The 17,118-nt window shown below is 43.0% G+C and overlaps 1 protein-coding gene across 1 annotated transcript in view; it reads left to right on the top strand.

Moving 5' to 3' along the window:
• LOC109487859 (apolipoprotein(a)-like) overlaps nucleotides 1-16,913 on the top strand; it is a 36,726-nt gene extending 19,813 nt beyond the window's left edge. The window contains exons 8-32 of the mRNA XM_019791959.1: nucleotides 258-387; nucleotides 983-1,101; nucleotides 1,275-1,523; nucleotides 3,827-3,865; nucleotides 4,348-4,474; nucleotides 4,642-4,760; nucleotides 5,262-5,424; nucleotides 6,308-6,390; nucleotides 6,925-6,966; nucleotides 8,700-8,945; nucleotides 9,401-9,646; nucleotides 10,248-10,286; nucleotides 10,477-10,603; nucleotides 11,301-11,422; nucleotides 11,888-12,047; nucleotides 12,732-12,814; nucleotides 13,085-13,120; nucleotides 13,268-13,513; nucleotides 13,690-13,935; nucleotides 14,634-14,666; nucleotides 14,862-14,988; nucleotides 15,129-15,247; nucleotides 15,447-15,606; nucleotides 15,946-16,028; nucleotides 16,297-16,913. Coding sequence (XP_019647518.1) covers nucleotides 258-387; nucleotides 983-1,101; nucleotides 1,275-1,523; nucleotides 3,827-3,865; nucleotides 4,348-4,474; nucleotides 4,642-4,760; nucleotides 5,262-5,424; nucleotides 6,308-6,390; nucleotides 6,925-6,966; nucleotides 8,700-8,945; nucleotides 9,401-9,646; nucleotides 10,248-10,286; nucleotides 10,477-10,603; nucleotides 11,301-11,422; nucleotides 11,888-12,047; nucleotides 12,732-12,814; nucleotides 13,085-13,120; nucleotides 13,268-13,513; nucleotides 13,690-13,935; nucleotides 14,634-14,666; nucleotides 14,862-14,988; nucleotides 15,129-15,247; nucleotides 15,447-15,606; nucleotides 15,946-16,028; nucleotides 16,297-16,592 — 3,440 coding nt within the window. The 3' untranslated portion in view covers nucleotides 16,593-16,913. The remainder of the gene's footprint in view (nucleotides 1-257; nucleotides 388-982; nucleotides 1,102-1,274; nucleotides 1,524-3,826; nucleotides 3,866-4,347; nucleotides 4,475-4,641; nucleotides 4,761-5,261; nucleotides 5,425-6,307; nucleotides 6,391-6,924; nucleotides 6,967-8,699; nucleotides 8,946-9,400; nucleotides 9,647-10,247; nucleotides 10,287-10,476; nucleotides 10,604-11,300; nucleotides 11,423-11,887; nucleotides 12,048-12,731; nucleotides 12,815-13,084; nucleotides 13,121-13,267; nucleotides 13,514-13,689; nucleotides 13,936-14,633; nucleotides 14,667-14,861; nucleotides 14,989-15,128; nucleotides 15,248-15,446; nucleotides 15,607-15,945; nucleotides 16,029-16,296) is intronic.
• The last annotated feature ends 205 nt before the right edge of the window (nucleotides 16,914-17,118 follow it).

Below are 17,118 nucleotides of genomic sequence, written 5' to 3'. Positions count from 1 at the left end.
TTCGCAGAAGGAAACCATATTGTTTTTGCTCTAGCTGTTTCTTCTTCTCCAAACGAAAAGGTCAATGACCTGAACCAGACGTCTGTCACCATGGTAACTAGTGTTGGGTTACACCATGTTGTAATTTTATAACAGGAGGGATTTAGACTCCTGTCACCATATATATGAACGTGTTTGACTAAGAATTAACAGAACAGACCATGTCAAGGTAAACATTATACATTTCTCATGTTTGAAATGTTCTTTTTGTTTTCAAGTCCAAACGACACATTGTGTGATTGGCGCGGGTTCGTCGTACCGTGGCACGCACAGTCAGACGGACTCCGGCCTGACGTGTCAGCGGTGGGACAGTCAGACACCTCAGCAGCACAACTACCGGCCGAGCAGGTGAACCTTTCGCTCTTTCTCTTGTTCCCTTCATCTGTATCGGTATAGCCGGTATAACCGCCCTTCGGCGTGGCACACCAGCTTCGCAGGCACGCGGCGCGCCGGCAGCTAGCTATATCACACCGAACGACTTGTTACACTCAATCTTTGCACATTTGATTGCAGGAGTTGTTTAAAGCTTTCTAGTGATGATGCCCCAACTGTGCTTGGTGGCAACGAGTTCCAGTGTACGTCGACAGTTCTGGGGAAATGCGAGTTTTTGAATTCCTCAATTCTTGGTTGATAACTCTGATATTTGAAGGCATGACTGTTTCTTGTTTTTTTCTGGGCTGGTATCAGATACTTAGTGGTTGGTACATCCACCAGTTTATTAGTCATTTTGTACATCATGCACAGTCTGGACATTCTACGTCTGTCCTCCAGCGACCCCCACTGTAGGTTTCTTTTCATTTCCGTTACACTAGCACCCCTTTGATAATTATTCGTGCAGAATCTTGCATATTTAAGATGTGTGTCTTACGGACTATCTATTGAGTGTTGTACGGACTATCTTCGTGGAGTGAATGTCATCTGTTCTTCCCGTTGTCCTGACCAGTTATCCTGACGCCGGATTGGACGAGAACTACTGTAGGAACCCGGATGGAGAGCCTCGAACGTGGTGCTTCACAACGGACCCTAGCGTCAGATGGCAGTACTGCAGCATACCATCTTGCTGTAAGTTACTTCACAGTCTTGAAGTCAGAAAAAAAAACATCTTATTTAGTTTAATGGTTTGGTTCTTCGTCTACGTATACTTCTGGCTTTGGCCTAGGTCTAAGTTAGTCACTCTTTTAAATACGTAAAAACGAAAGGCGCGAAAACCTTTCTTATCTTATCGTTCAACACAGTCGATGCGTCGGAGTGCTATGACGGGAACGGAGAGTCCTACAGGGGAGCCCGGAACGTCACGGAGTCTGGCCGCGCCTGCCAGCGGTGGGACAGCCAGTCCCCGCACCCTCACAGCCGCACTCCGGAGAACTTCCCGTCCGCCGGACTGGACGAGAACTTCTGTAGGAACCCTGACGGGGAGGCGGAACCTTGGTGCTATACCCAGGACCCCAACACCAGATGGGAGAGATGTGCTCTCAACCCTTGCGGTACAAACGACATATAACGTAGATATACAGATGTTTCCCGAGAACAGTCACAGAGTTGAATACTCTACCACAACAGCTAAAGTCAGTCACCACACAGTCAGTTCAACACATCGGCCTCCCCAAACCCAGAGCTAATAATGAATCTTCCCAGTGTGGCCATGAAAATTTTATATACTTTTCATATTTTGATATGTATTTTATATATTATTTATGTTTACCGCGAAGGAAAACATCTTGTTTTTGCTCAGTTTCTTCCTACTCTTCTGTTCCAAACACTAACCTCTGACCTGGCCAATGACATGATATGTTGATGTATGTCACCATATGGTGACTGGTGTTGGGTTACATAATGTTGCAATTTCATGGTCTGTTCTACTCCTGTCATCATATACTGGTAGTACATGTATGTGAATGTGTTAAAGTAAAAATTAACAGGGCAGACCATGGCCGAAGGTACACATTATGCATTTGCTTTGCAAATGTTACTTCTCTAGTTAGATTATTGATTAGTTTAACAGGCCTCTTAAATCACTAGATTTTTTTTCTGTTTTGCCCTATTTGTTTTTTTCGCTCTATCGCATTAGATTTGAAGTCTGCGGAGGATGTCATCCATAAAATTGACATGCCGTGGCCTAATAACTTAAAACATTTCTAAGTATCGAAAAAGTAACGAAACGTAGAAATCCCCCTCCATCTGTTCGTAAGGAAGACTGCCAGGTACCAAGGAGGTTAAAAAATAACGTCCTTGCAGGTACTCAAGAAAGATTTTCCCACTTACATTTTGTCAAACATTTACAAGCCAAGCTACTGGAGAGGTGTGTCCTCAAAAGACTCTTACCTGCCATCACCCCGGTGATCACCAACCAGTACGCTTACCTGAAAGGTTCCTCCACTGTCCTCGCTGCCATCAGGATGGTGCACACGTGGCTGACAGCCCTCGACTCAAGAGAGCATACTTGTGTTCAGACCCTCTTTGCTGACATGAGTAAGGCTTTCGATAGGGTAAACCACGCGATACTACTGCAGCGGGTCAACGACGTTGTGGCAAGTCCACGGATGGTAGCTTGGCTGCAAAACTACCTACAAGGACGCACTCAGAGAGTGGCTGCTAACGGGGAGTTGAGTAGCTGGCGACATCTCACGTCAGGAGTACCGCAGGGTGGAGTGTTGTCGCCCTATCTGTTTCTTTTGTTTATGAGCTCACGCGACACGGTTTACGACGACACCCTAGACGTGGGCTATGCGGATGACGTGGGTTTGTCCAGATCAGTCTCCCTGAAGAAAGCTAGCACGGACAGTGCCATGACAGAGGAAGCGTCGCAGCTTGACAACTGGGCTGACCGTAACGACATGCTCCTGAACGGCAAGAAAAGCCAGATGCTGCTGATCTGCTTCAGCAGAAACGCTCCAGTACTGCCACCTTTGTCTCTCGGGGGCGAGCTTGTGCCTGTCACCACTGTTGCCAAGGGGCTCGGCTTCATCTTTGACAACAAACTATCCTGGCGCGAACATGTGAAGTCTATGGTGTCAAAGGCCTCGAGCAGGCTCCACTACCTCCGCCTGCTGACAAAACAGGGCATGAGTGTGCAAGATCTTGTCCAGGTGTACCTGAGTCTCATCCGCCCTGTCCTGGAGTATGGCCATGTTCTGTTGGTCGGTTGCAGTGAGGAGCAGGCAGCGAGCATGGAGAGGGTTCAGAGGCGCGCCCTCCGGATCATCTCACGTGGCGGCAGACGTTCTGTACCGACACTGCCGTCCCTGAAGGAGAGGAGAGAGGCCGCTGCTGTGTCTCTTTTCAAGGCCATGCTGAATCCTGAACATCCCCTGCACGACCTGGTTCCTGCCCAGAGACAGTCTGTCACAGGAAGATCGCTGAGGAACAGTCACAACATCACTGTTCCCCATGCAAGAACTAAACGGCTGCAACAGTCCTTCCTGCACTACACCATCAGACTCTATAACAACCTGCCTTGAACCCACACTAGTACTGGACTTTGCATAGCCTGATAAAGCAACTTTGTGGATATATGTTGTAAATAATTTTTTTATATGTGTCTTTTGTATATATGGTTGTTTATATGTATTATTTCTTCTATGTGAATGCTGTTTGATGCTTTAAATAATGTGACAAATTGTACCTAATTCAGGGGGATGCGCTTCTGCTCCCCCTGCTGTTGTACATTTGTTTAAATGATGAGCAAATAAATAAAGTTATATCTCGTCATTTTAACTCGACATGCATCTCAGCATGGGCCTGTTTTACTGGTAGGAGATTTGAAACAACTTTTCTTGTCCTTCCATAGTTGCACCGTCGCCAACTACAACAGTACCAGACTACTTTGGTAAGCTAACATTTTTCTTAAAATAACAAATATAAAACAACTTGCTAAGGCCACACCAATTTAATTTCTTGGTTAACGGATTCGCCCGCTTAATTTTTTTCTGATTTGCAAATAAAAATAAAACTTAAGAATCAACTGCAAAATGGTCATATTTTGCCCTGAACAATTGAAAACAGTCCTTTTCATCATATATAGTTGTTACAATTATTCCATATTTCAATGCAGTGGTATCATTAAAAGTTCAAAATTTTGAACCAGCCTGGTGTGTTCACTACGTACCATTTTAGGCCATATTAGGATGCCTAGGCCTGTTTTTTTTTTTTCGCCCGCCCGCTCCATCATTTTTGTAGAAAAATCCGTTAACCAAGAAATAAAGATGGTGTGGCCTAAAATGGTATATACATGAGAGAGGTTGATAACAATTATCAGACGCTTTTGGAGCTACCAAAAATAGAAACAAAGCCTATTTCTTTTTTGGACAGAAAAGCCGACTAGTTGTTACTTCGGTGATGGCGCCACCTACCGGGGCCAGGTTAGTACTACAGAGACTGGGATCACATGTCAGCGGTGGGACAGTCAGAGTCCGCATCAACACAGCATGGTCGCCAGGTAAGTGTTGCAGAAAGTGTTGCTGAATGAATGAATGAATCTTTATTAACGTGTCTTGAGACTTTTGTCGCCCAGCCCAAGTTCTCTATTCCATCTGTTAATGCTTGTCTAGATATCAACTGAAGGATAATAATAATAAGATGATTTTTTTTTTAAATTTTGTGCAGTCACCCTAACTCCGGGCTGGAGGAAAACTACTGCAGGAACCCGGATAGCGGAGACCGTCCCTGGTGCTACACAACGGACCCTAGCAACCGATGGCAGTACTGCAGCATTCCGGCTTGTTGTGCGTTAGACATTTGCCTTCTTCAGCACACATAGACAGTTCTTAAATCAACTGTCATTAGTAACTATACGACATTTGGCTCCTGTGGTTTAAGCAGAACAATATCCGTGAAAATCTCAAATGAGAACAAGAATTCGAAGATTTCATACCTCCATGAAATATATGAGTTTTTGTAAATGTTTTTTTGTCTAATTGACTATGGAAATAAGGTCATAATTAGCATAATCTAGTTTAATTTATGATTACCATGTACCAGGGTCATCCACCAGGAGGTCCATATTTGACCTTGACCTTTGTCTTCCTAAGACTTACCAACATACCAAATATCATAATCCATAAAATCATTATGAAGTTATGCTTACTGCAAATGTGCGGAAACACAAACACACAGACACACACACACACAGACACGCCAAAAACAATACCTCCACTTTTCATGGAGGTAACAACCCGTAGTTTACTATCATAAATCCCTGGAATTTCCTGATATGTGTATTTTAGACCCTGGAGACTGTTACACGGGAGACGGGGCGGGTTACCGCGGAACCATGTCTGTGACGTCCTCGGGCCGGCAGTGTCAGCCCTGGGGTAGTCAGTCTCCACACGCACACGACAGGACACCGCAGAACTACCCACAGGCCGGGCTGGAACAGAACTACTGCAGGTAAGAACGTTATCTACATGTACATAGGGACACTCAGACATGGGTTCAATAACAGCGTTGTGTGTATAGTAGCTATAGTATATGTGTATCTGTGTTCGTATGCGTTTGTATGTGGACATATATGTGTATACATGTATGTGTAGTAGTGTATGTGTATGTGTATGACTGAATAACAATAAATAGTTTATGCATATATGATTTATTGGTCAAACATTACCCGTGCAATCGAAGCCTTTTATAGCGCTGAATTATTTCAGGGTTTACAACCACTTTGAGTCCCGAGTTCGAGTCCTGACATGCCACCGATCTTGTGCCCTTGGGAAAGGCACTTTACACGGCTTTCCTCACTTAGCTCAGGTGTAAATGAGTATTGTCCTGTCATGTATTTGTCCCCTGTGTTGGTGGCGGCATTAATATAAGTTGAAAAAACTTGAGTGTGTCGTCACCACGTCTGGTGATTACATGTTGGAATTAAAAAAAATCACTTAATACATGTGACACATATACGTATTTGCTCCAAACACTTTTTGTGAATTTGACGCAAGGGTCTGTGCGGCTGCCATTCGGCGCCACCAGGTGACCTCAATACAACTTTCCCCAACCAAAGTTAGGTACCCATTCACACCTGGCTGGAGTGGGGAAAGTCGTATATGTGTATCATCATTTGATTAGTCGTATATGTGTATCATCATTTGATTAGTGTTATGTATGATTTACATAGTACCTATATCCCGTTGAAGAGATGCATTTGTCACGTATGTAGTTACTGCTACTAAAGAATTCTTTCAGCAGTGACAAGTTTTTGAAGGGTAAAAGTACAAAATTTTTAGGACTATCAGTCCGTGAACAAAATGTACTTATATCACACTATTAATTTCCACAGGAACCCAGACGATGACACCAGCCCATGGTGCTACACGGTTGACCCTACCGTCCGAGTGGAGTACTGTGCTCTCAGAGTTTGCGGTAAATTTCTCTCATGATCCTGTGATATTTCAATATATGATCCTGTGATACTTCATCAGATAAAGACATTTCCTCAGTTGTTACTCGCAGTTGTTACTCTCTATACCTTAGAGTAGTCTACAAATTTGTCCTTTTTTCACATGTCAAGTCAAGTCAAAGCTTATTATTGCACAGTGATTGTCACGGGTACAATCTATGGCAAATAATAACGATTACTAGTTGGTATGAGTCTATCATAATGCTACATTTATGGTCGACGGTTACTATCTCTGACAGAGTGTTATAAAGAACTACTGGCTAGAGAATATTTCGACTCTACATGTACGTTCTACATTACGCTAAACTATACTCATGAAGGGTACAGTGAGCAGTTATACCTCATTATACAAAACATGTTCTGTGACTACTAAACAGAGTGTATACTAAGTTACTTGCCAGGAATGTTACAATTCTGCATATAAATTCTACGATACGCAAGAATTAGAAGACCGTTCCCTACCTGCTAATACGTGAACAATATTGATTGTGTTACAGATGATACAGCAGGAGGTACTATTATAGGCCCAGACGGTGCCGGTAAGTCTTTAGTAACAGTTCACCAACTTTTCCAGTACTATATGCCCAACAGGGTCAGAACGTTTTGAAACCATAATTCGCTCTCGTATACGTGAGGTTAACCTTTGAATTCTGTTGTCTCGTTCAAGTTGATATCGTTTCTCTGACTGCTGTTTTTTTTACCTCCGGGGGAGGAGACATCCTTCCGCGGATGGGTTTTGTGAGAGATTTAGATTTTCATGTTCGCAGCTGTTTCTCGCGTTTGGGTGGACGGATTCTTTTGAGACTCGGTATATGTTTTGCTATTGGGCTGCAGATGATGCACGTTTTTTTGTTTTTATTGTATAGTGTTTTCGGGCGTGAAAAGGGTGCCTTTTGGTGGCCCCAAAACACCACTTTGAGCGTGAAAGTGGTCGCGACCGTTGACCTTTGGCGTGTTTAAGCTATTCTCGGTCTGGTCCACGTATATGACCCCTCACACAGAGGGTTGTCCGGTCTCGACAAATTCTTTGTTTACAACCCTATATAAATAAAAACAATAAAAAGCCCGGAGGTATAAAATCTCAGATTTTACTTGTTTTTAATTATTATTGAAGAAACAATACAAAGACAAGGACAAAGAGGGACTGCACTCAAGTTATACACTTATTTTAACAGCCCAATGCAAACAGATACATGTGGAGAAAAACTCCCTCCCCATACAATATCATGTAAAACAATATCTGTGTTTGAATAGCAAAGTTCTTTGATCACAACCATTTATTTTTCACGAGCCGACGTTTCGATGACCGTCTGTCATCTTCAACAGGGCAATTCTGACTGGTTTACTGTGCACTGACGCTAGATGAACCATGTAACACCTTTAGTGCACTATGGACCAAGTAACATCTATCGTCAGTGCACAGTAAACCAGTCAGAATTGCCCTGATGAAGATGACAGACGGTCATCGTTACGTCGGCTCGTGAAAAATAAATGGTTGTGGTCAACGAACTTTGCTATTCATTCGTTTACCGAAAAAACAATGAAACTTTATTCGCAAAATCATGCCCGAAGGCTAATTGCTTTTACAATCAAGTATAATACTCAATGCAATACAGTAACAGGAGACAGGTAACAACTGTCTGGAAAAATTTCTACTTCTACTACTACGCTTAGCTATTATGGGGTTCGACTTCTTCTTTGAAGGCAGTGGATAATGAATAGTCCCACATTCTGCATAATTAGTGGGTTTTGTGATCTTAGTACAAATGCAGTTTTTTTATGATCTTCTAAATGACGAAAGGATGGAGAAATTGTTGTAACTGTCTGAAATAATCTGTTTCTTTCGGTCTCATAGTGAGGACACCAACCTGATGAAATTAACGGAAATATCTGTGTTTGTTTGACACATTGAAACACACTTTATTTCAACCTGTCCCTTCTACGACTACGAAAGAAATGAGCTATTTAAAGAAGCCAACAAATTATATCCCAATTTCTTCATACTTACAGACAAAAAGAAAACTACTTTTCTCTTAACATCACAAAACCCACACATCACCGAAAAAGTGGGATTCTTCGTCTTCCACTGTCTCGAAAAAAGAAGCCGAACCCAATAAGTTAGAACTAGAGTTAAACATTAGATTCCAATATTTAGGCTAGAGTAGTTACATGCTGTATTGTTACACATTGTCTGTTCTTTGTATGTCCACTTACATGTACTTGCAATTAGCCCACGGGCAAGAACTTGCAATAAACTTATCATCATTATTAGTGTTTTCCACCACCTGTGCGTTTGGTGACGGTTCGGCGTACCGCGGTACGGTGAGTCAGACCCAGTCCGGCCTGACGTGTCAGCGGTGGGACAGTCAGACACCTCAGCAGCACAACTACCCCAGCACGTACCCTGACGCCGGGCTGGACCAGAACTACTGTAGGAACCCGGACGGGGAGCCCAGGACGTGGTGCTACACCACGGACCCTAGCGTCAGATGGCAGTACTGCAACGTACCATCATGCTGTAAGTAACTTCAAGGTATACATAAAACGGATGCGTGCAATCCTCGGTTTCCTGAATTTCCCCATGGCTACTTCTCGGCTAGATTCTGTCTCCTGTCATTTTGCCAGTCAATCTTCCCCCTAACTCCCACGTGCTGTCAATCAACTCCGTTTGTCCGAACAAACTGGTGCACAAACCCAAAACAGTAATCCGTACCCCGAAGTGACTAGATGAAACCACGGCCAGTACTTATAGGAGGGCCTGCATGCCCTTTTACGTAAGGCGGAATGAGGCCTTTTTAGTCTTCGTAATCCGTAGGCAGCCTCTCAAAAAAAATCGTAATTCGTAATAGTACATTAGCCACAAAGCGTTAAGTCGTGATCAGCTCTGAGACTTAAACGTAATCCGTAATTGGCGGAGAAAATGTTGTGTTGTGTCCTCTTATACTTCTGTCTGTTTCCCTGTATATTCTGTAGACCCAAACCAGTGCTACAGCGGAAACGGTGCGGACTACCGCGGGAGCGTGAACATCACCCGGTCTGGCCGGGCCTGCCAGCGGTGGGACAGCCAGTCCCCGCACCCTCACAGCCGCACTCCGGAGAACTTCCCGTCCGCCGGACTGGACGAGAACTTCTGTAGGAACCCTGACGGGGAGGCGGAACCTTGGTGCTATACCCAGGACCCCAACACCCGATGGGACGTCTGCGTTATTGACTCGTGTGGTCCGTATTTTAAGTCCTTTGTTTTGTAAACGGATAACTCTTCCTCATAGGGGAATTATGTAACTTTTTTTTACCAAACTATTTTGATAAATATTTGTGCCTTAATCTCTAAATTTTAACGTGGTTGGTCCAAGCGAGGCAGTACTACCACAAACTACCAGAACAAATTTAAATATTGTAACAAAAATTGTACAGCAAATATGGCTGACAGCTGTACATCGGAAAACGTTACAATTTTTTGGCGACGTCTCCGGGAGGAGCCTAATGGTACAGTATTGTGTGCAGTCTGCAAGAATTCTAGGAATGGTACAGGCATTTTGTCCACAGGCATGCGGAATGTCCACAGGCATTTCTCTGACCCACATCTATGCCCACATTCCTGGAACCCTTGAGAAGACCTGTCTGTCCCAGATGGCCGTACTTTCTGTGACCCCGGGGCTCGTTAGGGAAGGAATACACTGTATCTATCTAGACTTAACAGATACCAAGTCTTCCTCAAATTCATGAAATGATGGCAAACAATAACCCTAACAGCAACCACCGTCGCCATGGCAATGTATGTTTTCATTGCCAGTCTTGTTTGTTTCTGTCTGTTTGATAGATCCATCGGCGACACCTTTACCCTCAGCACAGTACCAAGGTAAGAATCTTTAGTCTTATGGCGTTTGAATTTGCATGAAATATGTATAGTAATGAAGACCTTTATTGAACATTTTGCCTGTATAGTACATGTACTACTCTAAAGCAGATGCGCATGAAATCTTTCCGTGCTGAATTCAGACCGGTACCTGACAGCCTGTGGTGTTGTGTGTTTACTGTTATCTCATCAGTGTTCCCCATCGACTGTTACTTCGGGAACGGGGAGACGTACCGCGGGCAGCAGGCTCGGACCAAGTCCGGTATCCCCTGTCAGAGATGGGACAGTCAGACACCGCACCAACACAACATACCCGACAGGTCAGGCAGCTCATTGCAGTCACCTTGTAGTAGATATGTCGACATGTAGACCCCGGTAAATAGACAATACAGCTTGGTAAAAAGTTAAAGCAGTCATCTTCAACTGAGGTGACGACTATTGTTTTTGTAGCTACAATGTAGGTACATATTTGTATATAGACCATTGAAAAATACACAGTATATGTAGGTAAAAAGGTAAATCAGCCATCCTCAACTGAATGTTGTTCAAGTTACTAGAGATACAAACATAGATACGAGCACAATTAGATACACATTTAGATAAGCTTGGATGTAATTGAATTGCGAATTCCTAATAAAAAAGTATGCGTTTTATCCCTAATTAAATTGTTGCTACATGTACTAGCAAACTACGATGTAGCCAATTTTAATCTAGGTCTACAATGTACCTATACCTTTTTTAGAGGTAAGAAAGTTCATCTGTGTTGGTAGTTACATGTTTAGAGTTAAAACTTTAGATCCAACACAAAAAGTTTCCTCACCTAGAGCTTTCGACTAGTCACTCTGGTCTTCCTCAGTAGACTGACCCAGTGAGGCTTGTCACTATGGAAGACCATAGGGGCTGGTCGAAAGCTCTAGGTGAGAGCGCTTTTTGTGTTGGATCTAAAGTTTTAACTCTAAACATGTAGCTACCAACACAGATAAACTTTCATGATACCTATACCTTGATGTGTTACAGATACCCCACTGCGGGACTAGATAGTAACTACTGCCGGAACCCTGACCAACATGACGGAGGGCCATGGTGTTACACCACTAACCCTAACACACGATGGGAGGAATGCGACGTTACAAAATGCTGTAAGCATGAATATGATAAAAGATGTGCAGTAACATATATACTTTGTCTGATATTACTGTAATTTCTTTGCACATTTTCTTATTAATTTCATACTTCGAAATTCATTTTATTCCAATAAATAAAAATATTAATTAGAACTAGCCCCAAAACAAGCTACGTGAGGCGTCTCTTTATGTTTTGGGTACCACCCATAAACAGAACGAGCCTACAATACAAAATAAGCGACTGTTTTCTGTCATTTTTGCCTCACAGGTATCGCTATGCTATAAGATAGGATTGATTCGGCTTACTGCATTAAAAGACTGACCAGAACGTTTTGAAACTCCAGTTTTGCCACTACACCCTGAAAATGCCACCCATTGGATGCCTTTCACTATGACACACCGGCAAGATCTACTTTTGCTTTCTCTTAACTTCGATAATGAGATGAGTTTGGATCTTTTTTTTTTTCCTGTGCCGCACAGACGACGACTGTTACCTTGGCAACGGTAGAGACTACCGCGGCAGGATAAACGTGACGTCATCAGGCCGGATATGTCAGCGGTGGGACACACAGACTCCGCATGCGCACTCCCGAACACCGGACAATTATCCAACTTCCGGACTAGTCGACAACTATTGCAGGTATAGCGATCATGAAAGTCCATCTGTAATATTATGAAAAACTTAAACTTTTCTCCAACTCAAAATTTGACTCACCAGAAATTTTCGACTGAATCACTCAGTCTTCCTCGAGCTCAGCTATCTGACCCAAATGCTGTGGACACATGATTTTTCCCACGTGTGACGTCAGCAAAGGGTCAAAGGTTGTCTGAAGTCGATATCGCCCCCCCGTCCCGGTCATAATGTAATTTACCAACTCAGATGAACTTTCATGCCAAAGTCCATCTGTGTTGGTGGTTAACGTTACAGGTTTAAAGTTAAAACATTAGATCCAACTCAACAAAGTTCTTTCACTCTCACTCAACAAAATTCTCTCACAGTCACTCTGGTCTTCCTCAGTAGACTGACCCAGTGAAGCTTGTCACGTGGCTTCTTTGAAGTGTGACAACACTGGGTCAAAGGTATCCGGTAGACGATATCAGCCCCCGTCGCGGTTGATTGAAGGCGTGTGACTGTAGATACGGAATGACTGAAAACACTTTTAAGTTAAATGTTTCAATAAAGTTAGATTCTTTACCACACACCAACAGCTAAACATCCTATTATCAGCGTCCTTTTTTTGAATGTTTGTAAAGAAGTGTGAACTTTGCTATTCAATCATTCACCAATCTGATGAAATTATTAACAGATCCTAGTCTCATACAGGAACCCTGACAATGACACGCGTCCTTGGTGCTACACTATAGACCCGACTGCTCGAGTGGAATACTGTCCCCTGGGAAGTTGCGGTAAGAGAGTTACCGTCTGCCTTTGAAAATAAGAGTACAAAATAGACATGTTTGACGTGAATTATGATTCTTATCTATTTTTTCAAATTACAGAAAGAGCTCTTATATAACAGCAATTTGTGTTAAATCATCACTTCTGCATATGGAACTATATTGATTGATCATGCAATTACAAGGGCACATAGTTCCGGACATGAAGTCATTACATGATGTTATGAATAGATGATAAGAGGAATCACAACTTTGTTTTCCTTGTGTTCATTTTTGCAGTGTGGACGGAAGATGTCATCGGTTCAGAGAGCAAAGGTAAGATAGCCACACCCGGTGTAACCTCTGACCCGGAAATGCTTCTCTTCTTTGAACGCGGAATGCCAAAATAATTATTTGACAAAAAAAAAAAAAATCAGATAGCCCGATGCTGATACTTCTGTTTTGATAATCTCTCATTTCCAGTTTACCCTAAACATTGCTACTTCGGTGACGGCGCCACCTACCGGGGTACGGTCAGCATGACAAGCGGCGGTCTGACCTGCCAGCGGTGGGACAGTCAGTCTCCCCACCCACACGACCAGACCATCAGGCATCCTGACGCCGGATTGGACGAGAACTACTGTAGGAACCCGGATGGAGAACCCAGGACTTGGTGCTATACCACAGACCCTAACGTCAGATGGCAGTACTGCACCGTACCACAATGTTGTAAGTAGTAAGATAAGTCGTGTGATACCTTCTTATTGTGGCAAGTTATAATGCATAAAAGTCCTGTCGATAACTAACTTTATGAAAATTTCATAACAGGAAAGGCTTAAGATTATACTTAATCAAAATGGCTTTTGATTAATTTTCAACACCTGAAAGTCTTTTTTCCAAACTAGTTAGTGACTGTTATAATGACGCTGGCGCATCCTACCGTGGAACGGTGAACATCACGTCCTCTGGCCGGGCCTGTCAGCGCTGGGACAGCCAGACGCCCCACCCTCACACACGGACTCCTACAGCCTACCCGTCCGCCGGACTGGACCAGAACTTCTGTAGGAACCCTGACGGGGAGGCGGAACCTTGGTGCTATACCCAGGACCCGTACGTCAGATGGGAGGCGTGTGTCATCAGTAACTGTGACGGTAGGGGACCTACAACTGTGTACGAGTTCATTGTCACATCGAACATTCATTGCAGATTGAAGTCGATTGGTACAAGCAGACTCCCCCGAATGACCAAATGTGTACTCTCTGTAACGATAACTGTGTAGAAAATGAAGCACACTTTGTCTTAGAATGCACACTATACACAGAGTTCCTTACAATTAGAACAGAAATATTATGCACTTACCGAAAAGAGAATTGTTAAAACATATTGTCCTCCAGGAACTGTGATGAAAATGAAAAAAATTATCTAAACGTAGTGGATTTGCCCATGTAGGGCGTTAATATGCAATAAAGTTCATTGTCATCATATAATGGATATGATATTCAAGAGTAGCGATTTCAGGCGTAGGCAACCTTTTTGTTAAGATTGTAAGACTCCACGTGCTTGTCTAATTCTGAGGTCACATTTCCAAACCGGGGCCCGGCCGGGCAGTCTTATAGAACAACGTTAACGAAACTTGTGAGATGAAAGACAACAAAGCACAAAAAGTTGAAAAATTAATAATGGGAACTATCTGCGTATATTCTTCATATAAATTTTTAAATGTTCGTTAATCGAAACAGCCCAGCCGGGCCCCGGTTTAGAAATGTGACCTCAGCATAATCAATGATTAAATGTCCGAAAGGCGTCCATCTTGGATAAGTAATAAACTTTTTTGTTTCTCTCTTTACAGGCACAGTTCCTCCTCCTTCTCACAGATATAAAGGTGAGCATATTTTCTATACTGGGACAATAGCACATGTCATTTTTCACCTTGAAATCGTTCTTTATTTTTAAAACCTTCAGAGTCAGTAATGTTTCGTCAAATACTTCCTCAAAATCCTTGCATCTACTAAAATCGTTCTGTAGTAACAGCATTGATCTAGGAAACTGAATGATTCGTTCTATGTCTGTCTGATAGTATTTCCCGAGAACTGTTATTTTGGTGACGGGGCTACATACCGAGGAAAGGTGTCGGTAAGCAAGGACGGCATCCCGTGTCAGCGGTGGGACAGTCAGACACCTCATCAACACGACATCCCTTCTAGGTAAACTACGGCTCAACAGATGCAGTTTTCTAATGTTCTTTACCATCATGTTGAAGTTTCCTCTAGATTGAAAGAAAGTCCTGTCTTTTGCGAATACTGTCTACAGCTTACCATTGCCTTGGCAAATTTGACCTTTTCAGGTTCCCCAACACGGAGTTGAACGAGAACTACTGCCGGAACCCAGACGGGTGGGACCGTCCTTGGTGCTACACAACCGACCCCAACATCAGGTGGCAGGTCTGCGACATCCCGGGCTGCTGTGGGTGGTTCTTTTTCACATCTTTTCGTTGCACCTCGTTCAAAGTGTGGCAAAATGATGTCAGTTTGTTGCTGTTACTGCTAGTCATTGTGGACTTTGGGAATTGTGTAGTCATTCCATTATGACACTGTTAAACACTTTGATGAAAGCAAAACGATCCTATGCAAAACAACTCCATAATTCTGCACACTTTGTCCAGTCCCCGGTGAATGCTATGACGATAACGGAGTATCGTACAGAGGTAAGGTGAACGTGACGTCATCAGGGCGAGCGTGTCAGCGGTGGGACTCCCAAATTCCGCACCAGCATTTCAACACCGACAGCTTCCCTCAGGCCGGGCTGCAGGACAACTACTGCAGGTACGGGAGGGGGTGTGGGAGGGGGTAGAAGAGATCAATATTCTCCTCTCAAAAACACTACTGGTATTAATGATTGTACAAACACAATACATGTGTACATTAAAAGCCCGCTGCCGTACAGTAGGAGAATGCGAGGTGAACCATTTTCAAACTTGACCTTTGTTTCCACAACTGCTACTTACCTCCTAAAATATCGTCCGTGCCACAGCTTCTCGAGTTATATGCTGTTGACATATAAGATGTGAGAGGGGGTAGAAGGTTTCCATGTATTCTGCTCGCAAACAACACTTCCAGTATCAATAACTCTCACTAATCATTACCTTCTATTTATCATAACAGGAATCCAAATGGGGACGTCAAGCCGTGGTGCTACACAATAGATCCACTGACCAGGATCGAATTCTGTGTGGTACCAAATTGCGGTGAGAACTGCTTTATTTTTAACTAAATGTCATTCTGTACAAAGTCCATAACGTGGAAAATACAATGAAGAATTGGAATGATACCGTATCGACCAGGTGTAAACTATGAGTCTCATATGAAACCAAGGAGGTTATGTGATGAAACGGTTCCATCAGATATGCAGAATATATATTCCTCTGAATTACTGGTATCCTATGTCGCTATTTTTGCATTTCATATCTACATATGGTTGATTATGTAACCTTCACATTCTACGTATGTCTGTAGCTAACTACACAGGCCCACAGCCACAAAAAGGAGGCAGGAACACCGGAGGTATCGTGGCTGGGGCGGTCGTCGCCATCTTGGTTCTTGTGGCAGCTGTTCTGGGCGTGGCCTACTACTTCCTGTTCTACCGGAAACGGATGGATGATGGGAAGGGTCTCGTGGTCAATGAGAGTCCAGTTGCTGCCGGTAGCGTTGGTTTCCAAGACATCTTAGCTCGAGATGATAAAACTGATACAGAAGGACCGAACGTCTTCAGTAATCCGAATTACGACATGACAGAACAAACTACTGCGTGATTGCAATATCTAAGGCCACAGCAAGTGAATTTTTACTTTTAATTTAAGGACGACATCCTCCGCAGACTCCAAATCTAATCTAGGGCGAAAGAAAAAAAATAAGGCGGGCCAAAAGAACAAGATTCCCACATATTCGAATTTTGAGATCATAAACCTTGTTAAACAGAAAATGATGTTTATGTTTTGATGAATAAAAAAAACAGAAAATGATAGCTATATTGTGCTAGGTTTACTGCCAACAATTACCACATCCATTGTCACTGAAAAATAAAAGTACAACTCATTGTACAAATTTTACAAATTGTTTTGATTCAGTGAAATCACATAACTGCAACAATTTGAAAGTAAAAGACAAAACAATCAATCAGAGCCTTGTCTCCTATCCTAATAATTATCTACCATCCACGTTCCGGCATGGCAATAGACATCTTTGCCCATTTTGGCATGTTGACTGTCAGAGGGCAACAAAATTTCTTGTTTCATTTTTTCAAATTTGGGAGAAAATCAATGCGCGCGCTGATGTCAC

The sequence above is a fragment of the Branchiostoma belcheri genome, unplaced genomic scaffold (assembly GCF_001625305.1).
Source record: "Branchiostoma belcheri isolate BF01 breed outbred unplaced genomic scaffold, Haploidv18h27 scaffold9, whole genome shotgun sequence".
Lineage (NCBI taxonomy): Eukaryota > Metazoa > Chordata > Leptocardii > Amphioxiformes > Branchiostomatidae > Branchiostoma > Branchiostoma belcheri.
Note: the sequence above shows the minus strand (reverse complement) of the source record. Positions and strands in the feature narration are given on the sequence as shown.